The 21,150-nt window shown below is 38.6% G+C and overlaps 1 protein-coding gene across 5 annotated transcripts in view; it reads right to left on the bottom strand.

The window, feature by feature from the left end:
* The window catches only part of ANO4 (anoctamin 4), a 186,501-nt gene that overhangs the window by 101,561 nt on the left and 63,790 nt on the right, over window positions 1-21,150 (bottom strand). For 4 of the 5 annotated variants that reach the window (XM_072342020.1, XM_072341990.1, XM_072342010.1 and 1 more), the window contains one exon: window positions 6,941-7,147. In XM_072342020.1, the coding sequence (XP_072198121.1) occupies window positions 6,941-7,010 (70 nt within the window). In that variant the 5' untranslated portion in view covers window positions 7,011-7,147. Of the gene's footprint in view, window positions 1-6,940; window positions 7,148-21,150 lie in introns of those variants that run through there. The other variant, XM_072342030.1, reaches the window with a different exon arrangement.

Below are 21,150 nucleotides of genomic sequence, written 5' to 3'. Positions count from 1 at the left end.
TCTCCTAAGCAGCAAGTACAAACTAGACAACAGCTCAGGAGAGCTGATGATCCAGGTCTTCCACACATACACACAGCCAAATCATTGAACTGTTGTGCCAAAGGACAAAACCTCTGTCATTATTCTCCAACTATTATATATGACTGAATGTTTTGAAAGCTGAAAGGACTGAAATGCCCAACCAGAAGCCACCAGAACACCGTGTCACATATTTCTATGCCTAGTTTTCCTAATTGCCTGTTGACACATGGCGCCTGTGCAAATCCTTACACAATCAATAGAGGGACATTACTGAACAATGAGCCTTTAAACTACCCCCTCCAGAAGTGCTTCTCTTCACCAATAACACAAGGAGACAAGGAACCAAAGTGTGTTCTACTGAGAACAAATCTCATCTTTTCAGTTGCCACAATATGCATAGGAATCCATGGGAGACAGTCTGAAAATGGCACAAACCATTCTGTGCAACAAAGAAGAGACAGACAATGCTATGCAGTTGCACGTTGCAGATGAGAATCTAGAAAGAAGTATGAGATCTAAATGAACTGAACCGCTCAGCTCATTTAATGTTACTCATATTTATATTAAAATAGCAGTAGGAATGATTATGTTTTAGTTCTGCCTCTTTCTTTTTACACTGCAAGTGCGCATACAAAGACATATCAAAGATCACTATCACATATGTTCAAACATTTGTCTGTGTTTGAAAAATCTAATTACTTGTGAATGATAAATTCTTCAGTTTATCTCTTTAACAATATCAGGAGTTGTTAGCAGGCAATTGAGGAAGGGAAGAGAAAGAAAACACCAGCTGAATAAGCCGTTCATTGCAAAGAGTTTGCCCAGTTCTGAAGTCAACAGCATACTGATGAGACAAGCAGAAAAGCTGGCCATATGGGTGTAAGAAGCATGACCTAATTAATAGATAACTTTAGTGCACCAAAGATTTACTTAATTATAGCAGGAAGTATCGAGATATTTAGCTTCTCTCCATGGTGGCGTTTAATGCAACAATCAATTATATATAGACTTAGTTCATACTATACCCTATCACTGCCTTCACAGTCTAAATACATTCTTCCCATTCATTCCCTCAGAAGCCATCAGTAGCTGAAGCATTTTGTGAACTTTTACTGCACTAGGACTGCTGAGGAATAAATGTAGCACAGGAATATGAAAATGCTTCTCCTAAATACAAGATAGTAGAACAGAGTTGTATCCAGCACAGGTTCATATTCCTGACAGCAGATGTTATACAAGGGGAGTATGAATGGCATAAGGACACATCATAAAATCGCCAAGGTTGGAAAAGACCTGCAAGATCATCCAGTCCAACTGTCTACCTGCCACCAATGCTTCTCAACTAAACCATGTCCTTTAGTACAATTCCTAAATGTTTCTTGAAGACCATATCTTACATGTATTTGTTGCCAGTTTGTCTCTTCCAGCTTGAACAGGTTGAGACTTCTGGAGTAGAAGATTTCATCTAGACAATGATTAATGGCTGTCAACATCTCTCAATGTCTTCAAGGGTACCTTGCAAACAGCAGGAATCCTGTTCCTAAACCTGGTGCAGGGAGTTTTTCTTATGGGGCTCTGTGACCTCCTGAAATTATGAAGAGCGGACAGACTGCTGAAAATGGACTATTTTCGGTAATTAGCATCAAGTACAGACTCCTTTGCAAGCAGTAGGAGAGCATCTGGACCTCAAGGGTCATCATTTTCAGGCATCTTGGCAGCATAAAGGGTCTTTAAAGTATGTGCGCTTTTATTGATCCTTAAAGAGCTTACAGTTTCCTCGAAGTTTAGAATACTTTTTCATGCCATAGTATAACAGGTACTACATTACTTTTCTATGCTAAGTATTCCCTTAAGGGAAGGTCAAAATAAAGTAATAAGCATGGTGCTATCTCCTTTTGCTATAAGTGAACTTCATGAATTATATCACTAATGGAGATCTCAGAAATGTCTTTCACGCTCTGCTGGACTTCTGTAGCACAGCGCAGTCTAGAACTGCATAGTCCAAGGATGTACCTAGCAAACAGAGTGCCTTCACAATGTCATCCAGCACACGGACACATCTGCTTTCTAGGGAAGGGCAATAATCTGCATGTCTGAAAGGGAATTTGTTCCTTTTTTGGAGCAGATCAAAGATGAGGCCAACTTTGCTTTGCTGCTATCCTTATGCCTGCTGTTAGCCATGAGGTTTTGTTTCATGCAATCCTTTTTAGGACTGATACATCTGTATCTTGCAGTAGTAGGAATGCACCTAGTAGCAGTCGGACTTGTTGATCTTTGAAGGTCCAAGTGAACTATCCTGCTCTGTCCTATTCTCTTATACTGATCTATTTGTCCAAGTAAGTAGATACAGAAAGGTCTGAAGAATTAAGCACTGGGCTTGAGGGAAAAGTCTTGCTGTCCTTTGGATGGCAAGAAACCCTTTGTAGAAGTTATCACTGAGCAGCTATATTACAGACAAATTCACGTTCTGATCTTAAAAACATTTCTGCTAAAGCAGAATCATTTTGTTCCATCTTTTGACAGCCAAAAATCTTTCCCTGGGATATATGAAGCATATTTTACATTAGAAATAGAGGCTTATGTGATACCAAGTGCTACTTAAGTTAGAACTATATCTAAAAAGAAATCATTAGCCAAGCACTACAGGAACATATTGACTAATTATTCAAGGTCTCCTTGACTGCTTCCTGAATGATAAACTCTTTGTTTTTAATAAAAATGGATCTCTAATTTCTTAGCAACATTTTATTTATCTGTGTTTTATTTAAATCTATTGTCCGCCTATTTTTTTCAGCAAGATTAGTGTACTGTTGAAAATATTCTTCATTGTTTTAAGACAATTATGGTACACTCTGCCCTTCTCTTGGGATCAGCAGTATTCCCTGTTTGGTGCAAAGTCACATCTACTGGTTCCATTCCATATGTTCCCCTTTGCAAGGAAACCCTTTAAGGGTGAAATGATTGACAACATGCGGAGGGACTGGTGTTTTGCAGCTTTTGTGAGCTAACTGCATGACGTAAACTAACAGGAGCTCTGTTATTTGAGGGTGAGCTGCACTGATTTTAAAGTAACCGTATATAATTGATTGCAAGAGTGAATGAAAGATCATTTTACAGCAGCAAACAGGAGGCTGATCAAAGCAGGAAGGGAAAAAAAAAAAAATCTTTGAAAAGAGATGAGTTTAAAAATACATACTTTCCCAGAGAAGTAGAACACCCTCAAAGCCACCACTTAAAATTACTAATATTATTTCTGAAGTTCCTTATTGAGGGCATGCACAGATCACAGGCAGGATCAGTACTTTTGTGTGTCAGGTACAGCACAAACTGGAACTCAGGAAGAATGCAATTTGAGCCTAAACCAATAAAAAAATAAAAAGTTAAAAATTAAAAGAGAGAGCATTGGAAAATATCCTTCACCCTCTATATTTTTTTTCATTAGGAGCAGGTGTTTTTGATTAACTGGTTTTTGCCCTAAGAAAAGGAAAGTAATGAATGAAATGGGCTGAATGACTAAGAAAAGTGACAGGAGATTTCAGGCTCTGCATCATGCACTATCTAGTTCTATCTTTAAATTCAAAGTAGCCCATAATGACCATCTGATGACCTGTCATTCAGCCCAGGAACAAAAGGTCCCCACTGTAATTGCAGCAAACTGCTCTCCCCTACAGCAGCTTTGCAGAGGCTCCCAGTCACCAATAGTCAGGAGCAAGAACTCTCCCCATGTTCAGAAGAGAATTTCCAGTTGACACCTGAAGTACAGACATAGGAAAAATTTTGTTTGGTGCATCAAACTTGCATTCTAATGATTAGAGGCTTTATTTCTCTTTAAATAAAGAGAAAAGTTAAGTATCCAGAGATTAATCAAGGTATAACTGCATAGGGCCATTTCTTGTGAGTGTACCATTTATTTTTTTTTTGTAATGCACAAATAAGATTAATGAAGGGAATGTTAAACTTATTTGAAATCTGCTTGCTTTTTCCACGCTTCATTCCACATGAGAGGAAGTTCTTATATACACCCACCAGAAAACACTGAAAAAGGCTGTGTCCCTAAGAACAGACAAGCAAGATAACAGCACTGCTGCCAATGGGAACATACATTTTCAGGTGAGCTGACATCAGTCACTCCCATGCCTTACATGCATTCTCTGCCAAGAAATATTTGCATGACAGAGCTTTCTGGCAGAATTATTTGCAGGAATTTATTCTTTTAATCTGAGGGAGATGTATGCTGTACGCCCTGCCAGTCAGCAAAGAACAGAGAATGTGACTGAACCAACAAATCACATCTAACTAACACAGATCTTCTGAAGAATACTGAACACATACAAGCATGTGCGCATTTTATGATGAGGAAAGGATATCTTTTGCACATTAAATTATCAGTTTTATAGGGCTCAGTTCTAGTTTCCTTGATGATTCAAAGTTCATTATGTTGTGAATAAGCTCATTAAACATAATTTCCTCTTTTACTTTAATTTTGATTGCAATGGTTTCAAGTTCTGTGCTTTTTTTCTTGCCTCCCAAAGTCAACTGTTCTGTTGGGCAATGTCATTACCTCTTTCTTATTTCATACCCAAGAATTACATGCATAAATAAAAATTGTGCAATTGAATAAGGAATAAATAAAAAATAGAGAATCCGAAAATCAAGAAAAGCATGCCAAAAGCAACACACATCTTCCCTTAATGATTACAATTTCTATATCAGGTACTATTTATGTTAAAAGCCAAGAAACTGACAAAAAATATTGTCACTGGACCCCAATGATGGCACTAGCCTTTCATCATTGTTTCAGAAACCAGTAGGTGTTTTCTTGCCATTGACCATGCAAGATATTTTTCCTGGGTAATTTATATACATCAGAATAATCGTCACTCTGAAATACCCAACTATTTATAACGTACAGCATTTCATAAGGTACTGCCATTGGCCAACTAGTGTACTAGGAAAATTATTTATGCAGTTAAGAGTTAGAGTTAGTTACTGAATAGGAACTAATAACATGATTTCAGGGTTTTTTTTGTTTTGTTTTTTTGTTTTTTTGTTTTTTTGTTTGTTTGTTTGTTTTTCTCTCCTAATAATTCTATTTATCACCGTTGTTGACTGACCACAATCTTTCTTAGAGCCTACTTGAACACAGCTTTAACAGTGGTCATTCAGACCAGACATAGAAAAAATTAGTGTTCTTAAACAGAAACAGAACAAACAGATTCAAATAACTTCAGATGCAATAACGACATTGTAAATTGTCTACTATAGGATTCCTTCCATAAAACCTGTTTCTAAAAGTCTGCAGCCTAGGTTCTATTAGCTCCTATTAGCTTCAGTGAAGATCATGAAAGAAACCTCCTTGAACTAAGCCACTGAGCATGTTCTCTGAAGGTCATGGATGCTGTTATGTATAAAACACAGGATATGATTGACAAAACTAATCTCATATGACTGTGCTGAAAGCTAAAATCCTCAGAGAAGCATCATCCAAATGATGCTCACTAATGAGCTCCATTTTAGGAAATCTCTGAGGTCTACATAAAAAGGGATTTTTTTCTCAATCAAAAGCCAGCATATGTTGCTTATGCATTATTTAGTGCTAATGCACAGGCCATGTCTATTGACACATTGGTGTAGAATGTATAGCAGCTCAAAGTGAATATGGTTAGCATAACCTATTGTGCATGAACAATATGCTTGTTTCACAAACTGCAGTGCTGTCTTTTTTAATTGACATTTTACCATGCTGCAATCTTTGTAATATATATTGAGCAGCGGTAACATAACTGCAGTAGTAGTTTCTGTACCTCAAAGACAAAACACAGGAGCTAAAAAAAAGAGGACAAACATGTGAACAGAAGAACAGAAATAAACAAAGCAAATGGTTATGAGTCACTGTAAATTCTTAATTAATCCATGTTGACAAAGATCTCTGAATTTGAATAGTATAGGCATGTGAAACTCATGGATATAGAGCTACATAGTAAATCCAAATAATCTAAACTCTCAACTTGTACAAAAATAAGGAATGCCCCAAGTCTGCAAGGTAATGGGAACACACTGAGGGTTTGCAGGTAGAGCAAATGGACTCTGTCCCATGGAACCCCAGCTTCTGCTACAGAGCGCATCATACCCTTTCCTGGGCAGCAATTGTGGAAGATTATCAAAACCCTTCAAGATGAAATCTACAAAACTGACCTCATGGGCAGTCTTAATTCACTCTACTGAGGAATGAAATTAAGAGTTTAATTTTCCCCTTGAAAAAGCAAACGCAGACAGCACAAATGCACCGCTCCTTTGTAAGAAAATTCTATTTCTAAAATAGCTGTGGTAGTTAACATAACAAGGACTGAATTCATGATGTCAATAAGGATTTGATAGTTCCCAAGAGACCCAGGTTTCCTTCAAAAAGCTTCATTTTGCTTACCAGTTAACACAGTTTTCAAAATGTCCTTCAGATTTAGAGATTTGTTTTCATTCTGGCAGAATGACTTTGGTTGGTACTCTGTATTGCGTCACATCTTTAGTTCAAAACCAATGTTAGTGCCAAATACAGAGTTCCATGGGGATGCCTGTAGCCTCCACAGTATTGCCAGCATCTCATGATTAAATTAAGTGTATAGAAAGGATGCAGTATACAAAAACATAGTTTATGGTTGTTGATTTTTTATTTTTTTTTTAATGATTTAGACTTATGTTTTCATTCCCTACTTTCAGCTGTCCCAACTCTTACTACTCCTGGTGAAATTTATAACAGTCAAAAACGTAGAAAACATACACAAAACATCAGTCTACAGCTCTGATGATCAACAGACTGATCTTCATGCAAGTATGATCTAATGCTATTGATACCAACTTCTCAACACAATGACGCACCATACAAGGAATGGAACTGAAAAAGTTGTTGCATCAAATCTCTTACCTGGCTGGTGGATTTTTGCTTTTCCACCAGAGACTGTTGGATTACTTGATCCAGCTGATGATGCTTCCATCTTTATTGGCCTTCTGACTTGTGGGAATGAAGGGTGCCCAACCACAGGCGGCCGCTGTGACACTGGGTAGCTTGCTGCAGTCCTCCTCTGACAGATTTGCACACGCTTTTCAGCCCCATGAATAGATAAACTTATACCTGTCAGGAACAAGAATTAGTACCATTAGACACAAGAGACCAGCACAGAACAACTAAAGTATAAAGGTATAAAAACTGCCACATTTAAAAACAAAGTCATAAAAGCTTCCATAATGAAAAAAATACAAAAGGAGAAAAGAAAATTAGAAAAACACAAATTTTCTATGAAAATGAAAAATGCAAACATCTTCACTGCTGCTGTGCTGCAGATAACAGAATCAACTACACTAATAGATTTTTAAACTAATACGAAGTCATGGTTTACTGCCGTACTGGCCTACAGGAGGAATAATCTTCCACCTATTCAAAAACCACACAGGTCACACAGGACCATAATAATGAGGTAAGTACCACACAGTTTATTAAGTGGCAGTTTTCTGATTGATAAACTAAAACTTGGCAGTAATAGGTTCATCTCTTCTGAACATCTGTGCTTACCAGGATGTTTCATCATACAGAAAAGATACCGTGCTACACAAGTAGTGACCAGCTTCTAATTAAAATTAGTTTGTTTCTAGGACAACAATAACGCTACAAGCAACAACAACATGACCTTATGCTTGAAAACCAATTCCATTTTCACCTATCCTGAAACATTCTCTGCAACACTGGAAATTCTTTCACACCAAACATTCTCAAATTCGTCACATTTGTCACAGATAATTTTTAAATAGAAATTGTTTTCTGTGATGAAAGACAGGCTTTACTTTTCCACAGAGAATAACAAAGTTGACATTTCTATTGGCTGTATGCTCTCAGAGAGAAACGCTACTGTATGGCAGAAAAACAACTGCTTCTGACTTTCTTATGTTCACATTAATGCAATTGTAGCAACTTGAATTACTGACAGCATCCTCTGGTGAAAATCTTTAGCCAACCACTTTCAGGCAACAAAGCTGAACAATAATTCTACAATGCCATTTTATGCTTAATTTAATTGTGATTCTTATTCCTTTCATCAGCAGCCACTCTTTGTTTAGAAAAGAAAAAAGGAAAATCTCTAAAGCTATAGATAGGCAAACTGAGAAGCAACACACCTTGAGAATCAGAAATGCGTAAGCATATGAGTCATGAACAGTAAAACTGGACACTCAGGTGGCACTGACTAATCTACACATGTTAGCAAAAGGGGTCCTCCCCTGCAATGCCCAAGACTGCCTTAGTGACACCAGTCTTCCAGTTCCACTGAAAGTCCATGTGACATAAGCCTCCACATCACAGAAGAGGCTTGAAACTTCAACATCTTAATACACTTCAATGCCTAACATACTACTAAGGGGAAGAGAGCTGTTACTTTTGTAGACAAATGGTGAAAACAGTGGGGTTGCACACATGAAGAAAGGCTTTGCAAATTGCTCTCCTCTGAGATGGCTTTGTGCATTCAGAACTGAAGCTGCATGCTTGCTACCTGATTTTGCTGCACTTCAACAGAGCTGATCTCCTGCAGGAAGTTTAAATGGAAGTGCTCCTACGAGCAGCTGCTCACATACGTCCTGGTTACAGAGCCAATGTAACCACTGCCTATTTCTAAGGATTGTTGGAAGCACATCTTCATTAACACAGTCAGTAAAGCCCAGTCATTTTATTCAATTGATTCTTCTTGTGGAAAGCAGTGTAATAATCCACACAAGCAGAGTAATAACAATTATGCCTGGACAACACAATTGTTTGAATAAGAATTTAGCTATAAGAAGATTCAAACAGTGAAATATAAGCCCTACTTGGGCTTTCTTGTGCAGTCACTAGAAGTTCATAATGCTCAAATTCCCGTGCAGTTATCCCTATGGTATCGCAAAGGTATTCTTTGAACATCACCATTGATTGCTTTATCATACAAAGCAACCAACTCTCAGAAGGTTACAACAGTGTTTAGGTACAGCTAAGAGAAACATGAAACTGGCACAGACACACCCTTACTGACTGGATCTTATTAAGGTTATATCTTAATTTGGTCATAAAAGAAGGCCTCTTTTTTTAGAAACTGGTTTCAAATAAAAACTGCGATGAAGATGATCAAGGGACTGGAGCACCTCTCCTATGAGGAAAAGTTGAGGGAGTTGGGCTCTTTTAGCTTGGAGAGAAGAAAGCACTGGGGAGACCTCATTGCACCCTTCCAGTACTTGAGATTAAAAGCAGGAGGGAAACTGACATTTTAGACAATCTGATAGTGATAGAACAAGGGAGAATGGATTTAAACGAAAAGAGAACAGACTTCGGTTAGGAGTTCAGGCAGAAATTGTTTACTCAGAGGGTGATGAGACACTGGCACAGGCAGCCCAGAGAAGCTGTGTGCCCCACTCATGGAGGCATCCAAGGCCAGGTTGGATGGGGCCCAAGGTAGTCTGATCAGGTGGTTTGTAGCCCAATCTATAGCAGGAGTTTGGAATTAGACAGTACTTATGGTCCACTCCAACCTAAGCCATTCTACAATTCTATGATTCTTTGAGGCTAAAGTAAAAACCTTCATTTTCTGAAAACACCATATCTGATGTGTTGTGTGGCTCTGGCTCAGCTTCCTAAACTATTTGTGCAGCTACCAAAATAACGGGTACTGCAGACAGACCATCCTTCCCAAAGACAGCAAAATCTGCAGATAGATCAGATCCCAAATGATATTCAGCCCACAATTTAACTCTGATTACGTGCAACCTTCTTTCTCTTGCATTGAAGGGTGGAGCTAAGAAGAAATAACACTGAAGTACGTGAAAAAGAATGTGCCAACATTATTGGAAATTTAACAGATTATTCACTGGACGTATTTCCAATGATGTGTCACCAATATATTCGTGAATTCAACACACTCTCCACATGCATCCTTCCCCCCCAACTCCCCAGGCAGTGAATTTCCCTTGTGTTTTCAAGAAAGACAAGTACAGGACAAAGCTGAAAGCATCTTTGTTTAATTAGCTTTTCAGATTTTTCTAGAGGAAGCCCAGATCTTGCTTTTCTCTGTTCAGTTCTTTGTTAAACTAGAAGTAAATGTCTGCAAAAATGTAAGATTGCTATCACAGTAAGCTGACGTATTACCTTGTTTTCACGTGGGTGAAAAATCCTTTTAAAACAGATACTGGCACTTAAAAATACATTCCCAGTTAGTATGCACAAAAGTAGAGAAAAAGAGAAGGGGGAATCAGGAGCCATTAGAAATAGTTCTTATAGCTTATGGGGGATGAAAACATGCTGAATTATTGGCACTAAGCAGTTTCTTCTACAAACTCTCCCTATTCTTGTAAGAAACCCACACTGTCGTTGAATCATGGGTTTTGTGGGACAGAAACGTGAGAAAATGGTGCAGAGATCCCTGAAGAATAGATGTTCAAGTTGACATCTATTACTTTTTGCAGCGTGACAATACCCACATAAGACATCTAGAAAGACAGACAAGTTCTCCAGCAATACACCGAGAACTAGATCCTCAGTTTACTCTGTTTGGTGGAGCCTTTCCCTGGCTTTCAGTTTTGGTACCACATAGATGTTGACCACCAAAATCCCACCACTGTTATGTGCTTCACTAGAACTGTGCCTGTGGCTTGGCCATTTTGTAAGTGAGCTTGGCAACACTGGCAACACACTTGACTGCTCTGACAGGCAGTACAGATGCTGCAAATAACAGTTTTTTATTTTCTTGCTTCTCACTCACAACAGTGGATCATTTCAACCTTGGGATGCAGGGCAGATGGAAATAGAAGTCTTACATGCTGCCCAGTACACACAGCCAACTGTCCACTTTGGAGCATTAGCTTCTGGAAAGGACTCAGGCCATCGCACTCCACAGACTCCTTCTCTGTATTTTCAGTATTAACATGTCTTTCCATCCCTTTTCTTGCCTTCCCCCACCAAGCAAGCTTTTTGTCTTCATGAGGAATTGCTCTTCTTGCTGCATTTCTGTTTTCATCTAAGGCCTCTGTTTGAGGTTCATATAAGATAAGCATCTTCAGTCCCTTCTTGCAAAACCACCTCAGCTGTGCAGCTTGCCAGCAGGGAAGAACAGCCTTGATCCTGCTCCTGGCTAACTTATTGCTTCCATTTTTGTCTTTGTATGAGGTATTATTCTTTTCTCTAAAGCAGCATTTCTTTTATATCAAGCATATTTTGCCTCTGATAATGAGAGATAACTAGAGAATTGATAATGCTCCAGATAAAACCTGCATATCAGAACATTAAAGTGGAGTACTAAAGTACTTCAAAGCCAGGAAGCAATAAAATCTAACTTAAGAAAAAGGAGGGAAAAATTATTAGAAGTAGAAAGCACCACTCTAGGGCTTAGGACTACCCTGCATGCAAAGCTTTATATGATAGTGCTGTTTGTTTTGTCGTCATTTCAGATGCTGTATCAATCACCCTGTGCTGCACAGCAGTCTCTCATCCAAAGTATGTGATGGGGCTCCACTGCCTCAGCTCTGGCCAGCAGTGCCTGAGCACCACACACCTCAGCATGAAGTAAGGCCCACCACTAGCAGGTCTCATTCAGCTAGCCTGCACCATTGGAATGAGTATAGTGCAAAGCTCTGGTGCTGAAGGAAATGGTTTTAGTAGTACTGGGATGGTAGTACTTTAGTAGTACTAATGGTTTTAGTAGCAGTACTGGGGCCAGCAAGGGACTGCGTCCAAATTATACTGCACTGAAACTGAGGCAGCTTGGTAGGCCAGTTTGGCTCAGCCCCAGTTCAGCCATAGGCACATACTCATAGGCTCCTTCCTGACACGTCTTCTTCTAGACAGAGATTATATGAATATGAATAAACAATATCAACACAATGCAGGCTCAGGAAGCTGTATAAATGATCTGTTAGTTAACAGTGCTAAATTAACCTCAAGTGCCCTGACCTGCTTTATAGATCTCTGGGAAAAGACACTGCTGCTGGCAGATGCAATAAGGCTTTTTATTTTGTTGCTATCAGCATGTCAGTGTTCATGCTGGAGGCAAATTACTTCAGCTGTTCCTCTCTTTTACATGGATCTTTTATTCTGCTTTGGCCCTACAGCAAACTGAGGCAGACCCTTCATCTTCAAGGTCCCTTTCAGAGCAGAGCAACTGTGCTGTTGCACAGAGCAAGGGAATTCAGCTGTGATGGTATATAGGACCCCCAAGAAACAAGGCAGCTCTGGGCAGTTTGCAGTCACTAAGGCACAGATAAACATGGTTATAAGGATGCACTTTGGAGAAATGGGAAGACAGAAAAAAATGAGCCTTTCAGATGCAATACATAAAGGGGCAAATTGCTTATTTGGTTCCTTTCCACTTTTACACTCAGCAAAGGAGAAAATGAGCCAATCTGTCCACCTTAAAAAGCTAAGCAACCTTTCTTCAGCTTGCACAAATTGCCACATCTCCTATTAAAGTCAATGATGCTCTGCAGACATAGTCAGCTTTTCCCACATTTTAAAGCTAGCATTGAAAAGGGGGAGCTCAGAAAGGGCAAGTAAGATTAAAGGTTTCTCATGCAAAATCATTTTCACCTGAGGCTCAGCAGAAAGACAGCTATGCTTGATGCCATGACTGACTCTTCCATTCCTTTTGAATCCTAGGTGGAAATGAATGAGCAGGAGAGAAAAATCCACCTGCTGCCCTCTGAACCACATGGTATAAAGGCCATTCTCTTTTTCTTTCTTTCTTTTTTTTTTTTTTTTTTTTTTTTCCTTTTTTTCTTTTTTTTTTTTCCCCACCCTATGCCCTCCTTAGATAATAAACACATAAAGGAAAGCATAGCTATCTTTCTCCACACCTTTGGGGAAAGACGTTACAACAGTGTTAGGATTCCTACATGAGCTTAAATCATTTTTCAGGGGTTTAAATATCAGCTCTCTGACACAGAATCAAGACTGTTGCCATCGGTAACACAAATCATAACTAAACTTAAACTGTTCTTCAAGTACAGCTTTGAAAATATTGAAAAACTTGCAACTACATTGATGTAATAAAGTAAAAACCACAACAAAATCAAAAACAGCAAGAAATCCCTTCCCAACTACCAAGCTTTAAGTGAGTAAACAAACAAGCTTCTAGTTTCCTATGAACGCTCTTTTTCTGAGGAATATTTGAACTGAGCCATCCTGCTGGATTCCAAATTTACGTACATATTTTAAAGAAGTTTCTGATAGAAAGAAGCCACGCAGCTAAAATATACTCTCTGAAGGAATAACTCTTATGCTTTGACTGGAACCTGTAACTCCTTGATTTGGTACTGGAAGAGATAAGCAACTATTTCTTTTTATTTCTCTATTCCACTTATGTCATTATAGAGCTCTGTTGTATCCTGTCTTCATTGTTTCTATTCCTGAGCTTAGCAGAACCAATTTGTGCTGCTGTACCTCACAAATATGCTGCTGTGGACCTCTAATCACCCCTGATTACACTTTCTGTGTTCTCTTTTAACGGTGGGGGACTTGAAGGCACATTATGAATGTTTCAAGAAGTAGGACTGGAAATGCACATGACGTTCAGGTTGTGGCTTTAACACTGAACTACACAGTGAAACAGTGGCATTTCTAGTTCTCTTCTTTCCCTTTTGCCCCAAGACACAGAAATAGATGGACTCTGACTCCCTGTTGTATGTGCCAGCTCTTCGGGCATATTTTCTGGCGAACTGGGAACCTCCTTCTTAATTCACCTGATTTAGGTCTCCATGTCAAGCAAAGGCGATAGGGAACAATGTCATATTTTCCCCACAGGCAAGTCGCAACTTTTTCCACTTTAGTTACTTTCCAGGTCTCACATTTATCACATCTGTAAGACCATCAGTGTACAGTTCTCTGTAGCAGCAAAACAAATCTTCACAAAGGCATTTTACCTGTCAGAACCTTGTCCCCCCAATTATTCTCCTTCAATGGGATGAGTAGCATCATCCTGTGCATGCCAGTATCTATCAATATTAAGGTCTGTGATTTGAACTATGTTCAAAGGGACGTCTGTACTTAAACTAGGAATTCAGGAAGGAAGGTCTGTGCATCCACTGGGGTTGTGCAGTTTTCTCTGCACTGACATAGACAAAAATAGTGCAAATGTCACAGACTTCAGGAGGACAAAGGTTTACACTTGCCAACACGCTTTAGGCCAGAACAGCTTTTTCACCCCAAATTGACAGGAAACAGAATACTCATGGTATACCTGTAACAGCGTTAACTCTGTCAGCACTAAGCAAATTCCTAACAAATAAAAAGTTCGTACTTACCTTAGGCCCATCATCAAAGGTTTTATTTTATAGACTCGAGTGCAGTTTATTGAATTACAACAAGCTAACATTCAGCAGTGATTATTTATCATGACTGCTGCAGGCAGCTTTCAGGGAGACTTATATTTTACTTGAGAACGATAATGAGACTCATTGGAGGTTGTGACCATATTGCTGAGCCATCTCATTACAGCTCTTTGACCCTTCATATCCCTGAAGAGGGGCTGTTTCCACCTGAACTGTCTCAAGACTGTGCTCCTGACGCAAGGTGCTGCATGTGCAACTCTTATGATCCCAAGAAAGTAAATGGGAATTTATATTCCAATATGTCCAGTTTGATGCATTTCTAAGTCTTGTATTTTTATTTCTAACATTTCACTTCTAAGTTCCGATGTGCAAAACCAAAACACATTACAAACATCTGTATGCTTCTATTTTTTCCAGGCTCTCAAGATATATGCCTAACAATTGTATGTAAAACATGCCACCCATCAGTTCTCCCAGCAAGCTGCAGCCCGTGTCATTTATCACCATTCCTGCTGACTGAATTCCAACCAGGCTTCCCTGTGATCTTGTTGATGTCTTTGTTCCTCTTTTTGTTTTAGCATCTACTCTGATTTGCTCCATTGTTGCACCCGGACTTCTAATAGCGTTAGAATTATATTTATTGTGAAGCATAATTTGAAAAAAATAATTAAAAAAAAAAAAACCTCAAAATTTTAAGGAAAAAAATTGCTGTTTGTGCTAACAAACAAACAAATGAATCTGACTGTCTGGACAGGAATATTCTGGTTTTTTTATTTTATAATGACTTGTCACTTTGAAAGATATAACCTAACATATCAAATAGAATACAAATTATCAATCAGAATATCAGTTGCCTCTGAGCAAGCAAAAAAAACAAACCACTATTATCATATCAGTTACTGAAACACCGTCTAGAATACTAATCATCAATTAATGTTGCTATAACATACAAACAGTAAGAAAGAATTCAAAATATAAAAATTAGAACCAGAAAGCAAAACACATCCAAAAAATGAAGTATAGAAAAACCGGGACTGCAAACAATATGAGATATTTCAACCAGAAGTTAAATATCAGAATTTCATTGTGTTCCAAAGCGACTACCAAAATAGCTCAGAAGAGATTTAAAGAAAAAGAAATTGCAAGAATAACAGAATTTCTGTTGATTGGATGCTCAGACTTCTTACACCCCCAGCCTCCCCCCCCCGTACTGTGTAAGCAAGAATTGTGCTATAATGAATGTAGGTTCACACTGAAAACAACAGATTTAGATCTCTGTTTCTGTCACAATAAACAACCTCATGTCAACTCCTCATGTTCTGGAGCAATATCTGCGTTTCGAAAGCAACTGGAAAATTGACTCTATTATTAAGTAGCAATTACTGATTTGGAAACTAGGCAGTACTTGTCTTACTCATTTTACTACACACGCACAGCATTTACTTGTCAAAAAAAGACTCAGAAATGAAATCATTTAAAACTTACTTTCACTTATGTTAGATAATTCTGAATATGATGCTTTTCTCCACAACTAGATATTACTTTGATTTTCTAAAATCAAAGATTTTTTTAAGTTAGTTTGTGCTTATTTTTGAGCATTTTTTCTGTGTATGCACACAGTAAACTGTAACAGCACACAACAGGATAGGTACTACAAACATTAGTGCAAACCACAACATCCAGAGAAAACAAGCACTAAGTCCCAGAGGCGTTTTCCTGACCAAAGAATGAAGTGAAGGACTACCCATGTAGATTTTATTTCTTTTTTTCTTTCCTTTTGAAGTATTTATGCACTACATGAATGCCAATTGCTACAATTCAAATACCACACATCCTGTTTTACCTTATTTAATCGAATATTCTCTATAAAGCAGAACAGTGCAATCAACCTGAGACATCATCCGTGGAACAGGAAAAGACCCAAGAGACTTCACAGATGGAGAAAAAGATAGCTCAGGATACATCTGAATGTGTCTGCCTCCACAGTACAGGCAGAAGCAATTTTCAGCATAGTAACTAGGTTCAATTTAACTGTATTCTAGCATCACATTTAGGGGACTGGTACACCACCCATACTCTTGGGCACTATGGCAGCATCCCTCACACAGCCCAGGCAGAAATGAGGATGGAGAAGCAGAGGGGAATTAATGATGATTCACAGAAACTACCCAACTCTACAGTCTCCTCTCAATGAGGGAAAAAACATCACATCCTATATTGCAAAAAGGCACACCATTTGAATAATTTCAATCTAAAAATTCATTCTGACTGATGTCTGACTACACAGATCACCTGTTCGGGGTCAAGTCCAGCACCTAGGAGGGTATTTGCCCAGAACAACCATCTGTATAGGACATTAAGGCTGTTCCCAAAGTCTGGAAACTGCAAGCAAATTTCAGGCCCAAAAAGATGTTATCAGGGACCATTTATATATATATAAAAAAATAATGTTGAGACGTGCTACTTGTCTTTTTCCCATAAACCATGGATTTCCAGCACTCTCTCTTGGCAAGTAACAATTTGGTTGTAATAATGCCTATGCTGCCAAGATTTCTAAATGGTCATAAAGTGAGGGTGATCCCCAGACGGGATAGCAGCTGTAGTGTGCAGCAGATGCCAGTTCATCTGCAACCTCATCTTTCTGGCAGGACTCCAAGCAATTAACAGTAACAAGATGCTACTGAAAAGGGTATGCAAACCTGCCATGTCCCTACTTATTTTCCTTGTGGGAATCTGATAATTGTTCTCAACTTACACCGACCTGCACTGACTAAAGCACACAGGTCATGCTTATTTCTGTTCTAAGCTATGCCATATTTCTGATGGAAGACCAATAAACTCTGAAAGATGGTACTAACCTCACAATTGTCTGAAGTTGGTAGAGTAGCATGCATAGACAGGGAGCAAAGATTTTTACTGATCACTACAATTTTAATTTCTCAAACTTTATAGGAGAGTCAGGAAAAAATGGTAGGAGGCTACAAAAATCTAGTAACCACATCATACAATGTGAAGCCTATAATATACAGATTCATTTTTGTAAAAGGCAGTCTATTTAACTCATTTACTGAGTAACAAACCCATGCAAGGGCAAGGCCCATCATTCTTTCAAGTGTGAATAATTTTGAGACATTAGCAATTCCAAAAACCACCAGAAGTATGGAAGACAGAATTTAAGGCTCGTGTTATGAACTACACATATCAGATGTTATTCTTAAAGGTTAAGAGGAGGTAGAGGAGAGTCACAACTTCACTGAACCTGCCTAAGATGAGCTGACTGTAGAAAGAACCTATACAAAGAAGCCTAAACTTAGCTCTTACAAATGCCATCTTCTCAGTGAAAGGACTTCCACAAATATTCTTCCAAGAAAACTTCCCAGTCTTCACTTACATCTCTGACGCTGAACACCTCATTACTGATGATTCATTTTCAAAAACCACGTAAAGTAAAAAAAAAAAATAAATTAAAAAAACACAATACACATGCAACAAACATCGTAAAAATCTGTAAATTCTATTTGTCAGAACATTTCCAATCTGAAAATTATGTTAAGTTTGTTCAGAATATCAAAGGCGCTAAATATTTGAGCATTTAAGTAAAAACAGACAGTTAAGGAATATAAACTGCTTCTGTGCTCAGATATCATCTCTCTTAGAGTCCAGAACATGCAGTTAAATAGATTTGTGGAAAGTAATTTTTATGAACCGTCATTAAGGTGAAATCTTGTCACCAAAATTACCCATACAGTCATGAAACACTTTAGCAATACTTCTGAGAAGAGTTTAACTTATTATTAACCAGGACTATCTTTGAACAGTTAAAGATGGTTGTGTTCTGTACTGTGGTGCTGCTATCCACAAAGAGAAAATTCAAATATAGGAACAGTAGTGTATTTAGAAACCAGGAAAATAGTAAAGTCCATCCATAGAGCAATTAAACCTAAAAATATTGTGGATGCCTGATTACACACAACTATGTAAACCTGCCTTTGAAAGTCCCGGAAAGAAAAAGCATTGCTTACCTCTTTATATTAGACCTGAGCTGCAGAATCAAAATGGCACTAAAAATCCTGGACACCACTGGTTGCACCCCTTTCTTCAAATACCTTTCTGATCATAAACCTAAGTCTTGATAGTGAGATGCTTTAGCAAGGGGTATTCTTGATAAGTTAGCATGAGTAGTTACCAAACAGAAAACTTTTTCTTATACAAAGCAGAATAAGCCTGTTAACAAAATGGTATTAATGGACCATAGCAGTCATAACTCCAACTACACTACCTGCAACCTTAAATAGATTTCTGAAGACCATTCTAATACTTAAACTAAAAAGTATGAGGGCTGCTCCGTCACCCTCACCATAAAGTTCTTGTACACATTCAGGTGGAACTTCCTATGCTCCAGTTTCTGGCCATTTCCCCTTGTCCTGTCTCCACACACCGCTAAAAAGCGTCTGGCCTCCGCACTTTGCCCCCCACACCTGGATCAGGTCCCCTCTTAGTCTTCTTTTCTCAAGGCTAAACAGACTCAGTTCACTCAGCCTTTCTTCACAGGGGAGATGTTCCAGACCCTTCACCATCTTTGTGGCCCTCTGTTTAACACTCCAAGAGATCCCTGTCTTTTTTATACTGGGGCACTCAGAACTGGACACAGTACTCCAGATGAGGCCTTACCAAGGCAGAGTAGAGGGGGAGGATCGCCTCCCTTGACCTGCTGGCCATGCTCTTTTTAATGCACCCCAGTATGCCGTTGGCCTTTTTGGCCACGAGGGCACACTGCTGGCTCATGGCCAACCTGTTGTCCACCAGGACACCCAGGTCACACCAGGGTCCAAGATTGGACCCCTTACACACTAGAAGAAACAGCCTTTCAGATCACACCAATGCTATTCTTTCATTACAAAATACAATCTTTAATTTACCCACATTTCACATTTAATTAAAAATACACGAGCACGATGGCTCTTATAAGAGCACACACTGCAGATAAATGCTATTAACATTACTGCTAACTTAGCTCCGAAAGTGAGACTTTTCTGAAAACATTACATAACATGAATAATTAAGTAATTGCACTTATTTTTAAATGTGTTTCTTTTTAATTGATCTACTGAGGTACTGAACTTCAGGCTGTCACCTATACTTGTTACACTAATAAGACAAAAAGTCTTCCACAAACTTTCCCGTGGTTGGAAGTACCTGCTTCTTCTGGATAACGCACTGTACACAGATACACTGACAACAACACTCACTCCAAGTTCCAGCAGAATCAACTTGCTTTCACCACACTGGGGAGCAGACCAGCAAAACACAACAGAACTGCGGCAAAACAAAGCTAAATAAAGCCAGTTAGTGAGTGCATGACTGGAGCCCATTATGCCTGCTCCAGATGCCAGTGGCATGGCTCAACCACCCACCCACAGGCAGCCCAGACCCTGCAGTTCTACTCCCAGTTGGTGGGAAAGGAGATAAGGATGATCCTCTCCTGACCTCCTGATCCTTATGTGTTCTACAGGATCAGTTCCCCATCTCAAACTCTTCCCAGTCATTCAGAGCTGACTGGATTTTTTTGTAGCGGAACATTTTCTGCAAAATTATTTAAACTTGAAATTTAATAAAAACTGGCTGCCCCTTACCAGTCCATCAGTCTCCTTATCACCCTACAAAATCTTCACTGATAAAATTTCTTTACCCCCTTCTCCTGGAAGAAGTCTCACATCTTCGGTCATAAGAAATTCACCTGCAAAAACTCTTGCTGCAGTGACTTCAGAATGAAACACCAGAGTTCCCATTTCAGAGAAGTCATCAGAATTTCACAGGACGCATAATAGTTTCGCTGTGAAATTTTCAGCAGTGGAAGAACTTCCTTGTTCCGTGGATTTAATACACACGGATAATACAATATTAAATAATTCACCTGAGCGCTGAGAGAATCAGAAGAACACAGAGATGACTTCTAAAGTTACACTTCACTGAACTGTAACATGTGAGGGATTTTCTTTTTTTAATTCACGAACAACTTTTTTCCCCTCTTGTTCTATTACCTCATGTACTTCTTCAACTTCAAGAACAATTTAGCATTTGCCAGTAAGATTCTGGATACACATAAAAATACAGCCCCAAACTAGGAAAAATATTGTTGAAAGTATGAGAGAATCACTGGCAAATTCTTAACTACATATTTACCTAGATGGTATCTAGTTAGACTTCATCACAAGTATTATCTCCAGGCTCTAATTCTCCAAGTCTATTTTAAGGCAGCATTATGATGAAATTAGTTAGTAGGCAGAATCTTCAAAAATAAATAAAAAATAAAAAAAAAAAATAAAAAATAAGAAAAAGCAGCTTCAGGATCATGTAATTGTTCCTTTCTCCATATAAAATCCCTCTAACCAATTCCTGTAAAATCTTACATTCTCTTGGAGCATTGTTAGAAGCTGTAAAAACTCACCTTTCTCTTAGAGAACGATGATTCTTAAAGGCAACTTTCTATGTTTGGAAATTCGCTGTAAAGGTTGCCATGGCGATTAATTTTAAAAGTGAAATTCTTCCATTTTTAAGTGTTTTTTTTTAAAAAAAAGGAAGAATGTTCCATAATAGCACCCAGCCCTCATCAAGGCAAATAGGAATGAAAATCTCTCTGTCTTGAAGACTAAAGGACATAGTCCCTGTGTAAATGAAACTTCAGAATAGACACATTTTCAGAAAAACAGTGGGAAACATATTTTTACCTAAAGTTGAAAGAAAAGTGTGTCAGTGGAAAAGAAACTGATGGACAAAAACAGCATCTTCCAGTGGTCAGGCTGC

The sequence above is a fragment of the Excalfactoria chinensis genome, chromosome 1, assembly GCF_039878825.1.
Source record: "Excalfactoria chinensis isolate bCotChi1 chromosome 1, bCotChi1.hap2, whole genome shotgun sequence".
Classification (NCBI taxonomy): domain Eukaryota; kingdom Metazoa; phylum Chordata; class Aves; order Galliformes; family Phasianidae; genus Excalfactoria; species Excalfactoria chinensis.
This window is presented reverse-complemented; position numbering and strand designations above follow the sequence as displayed.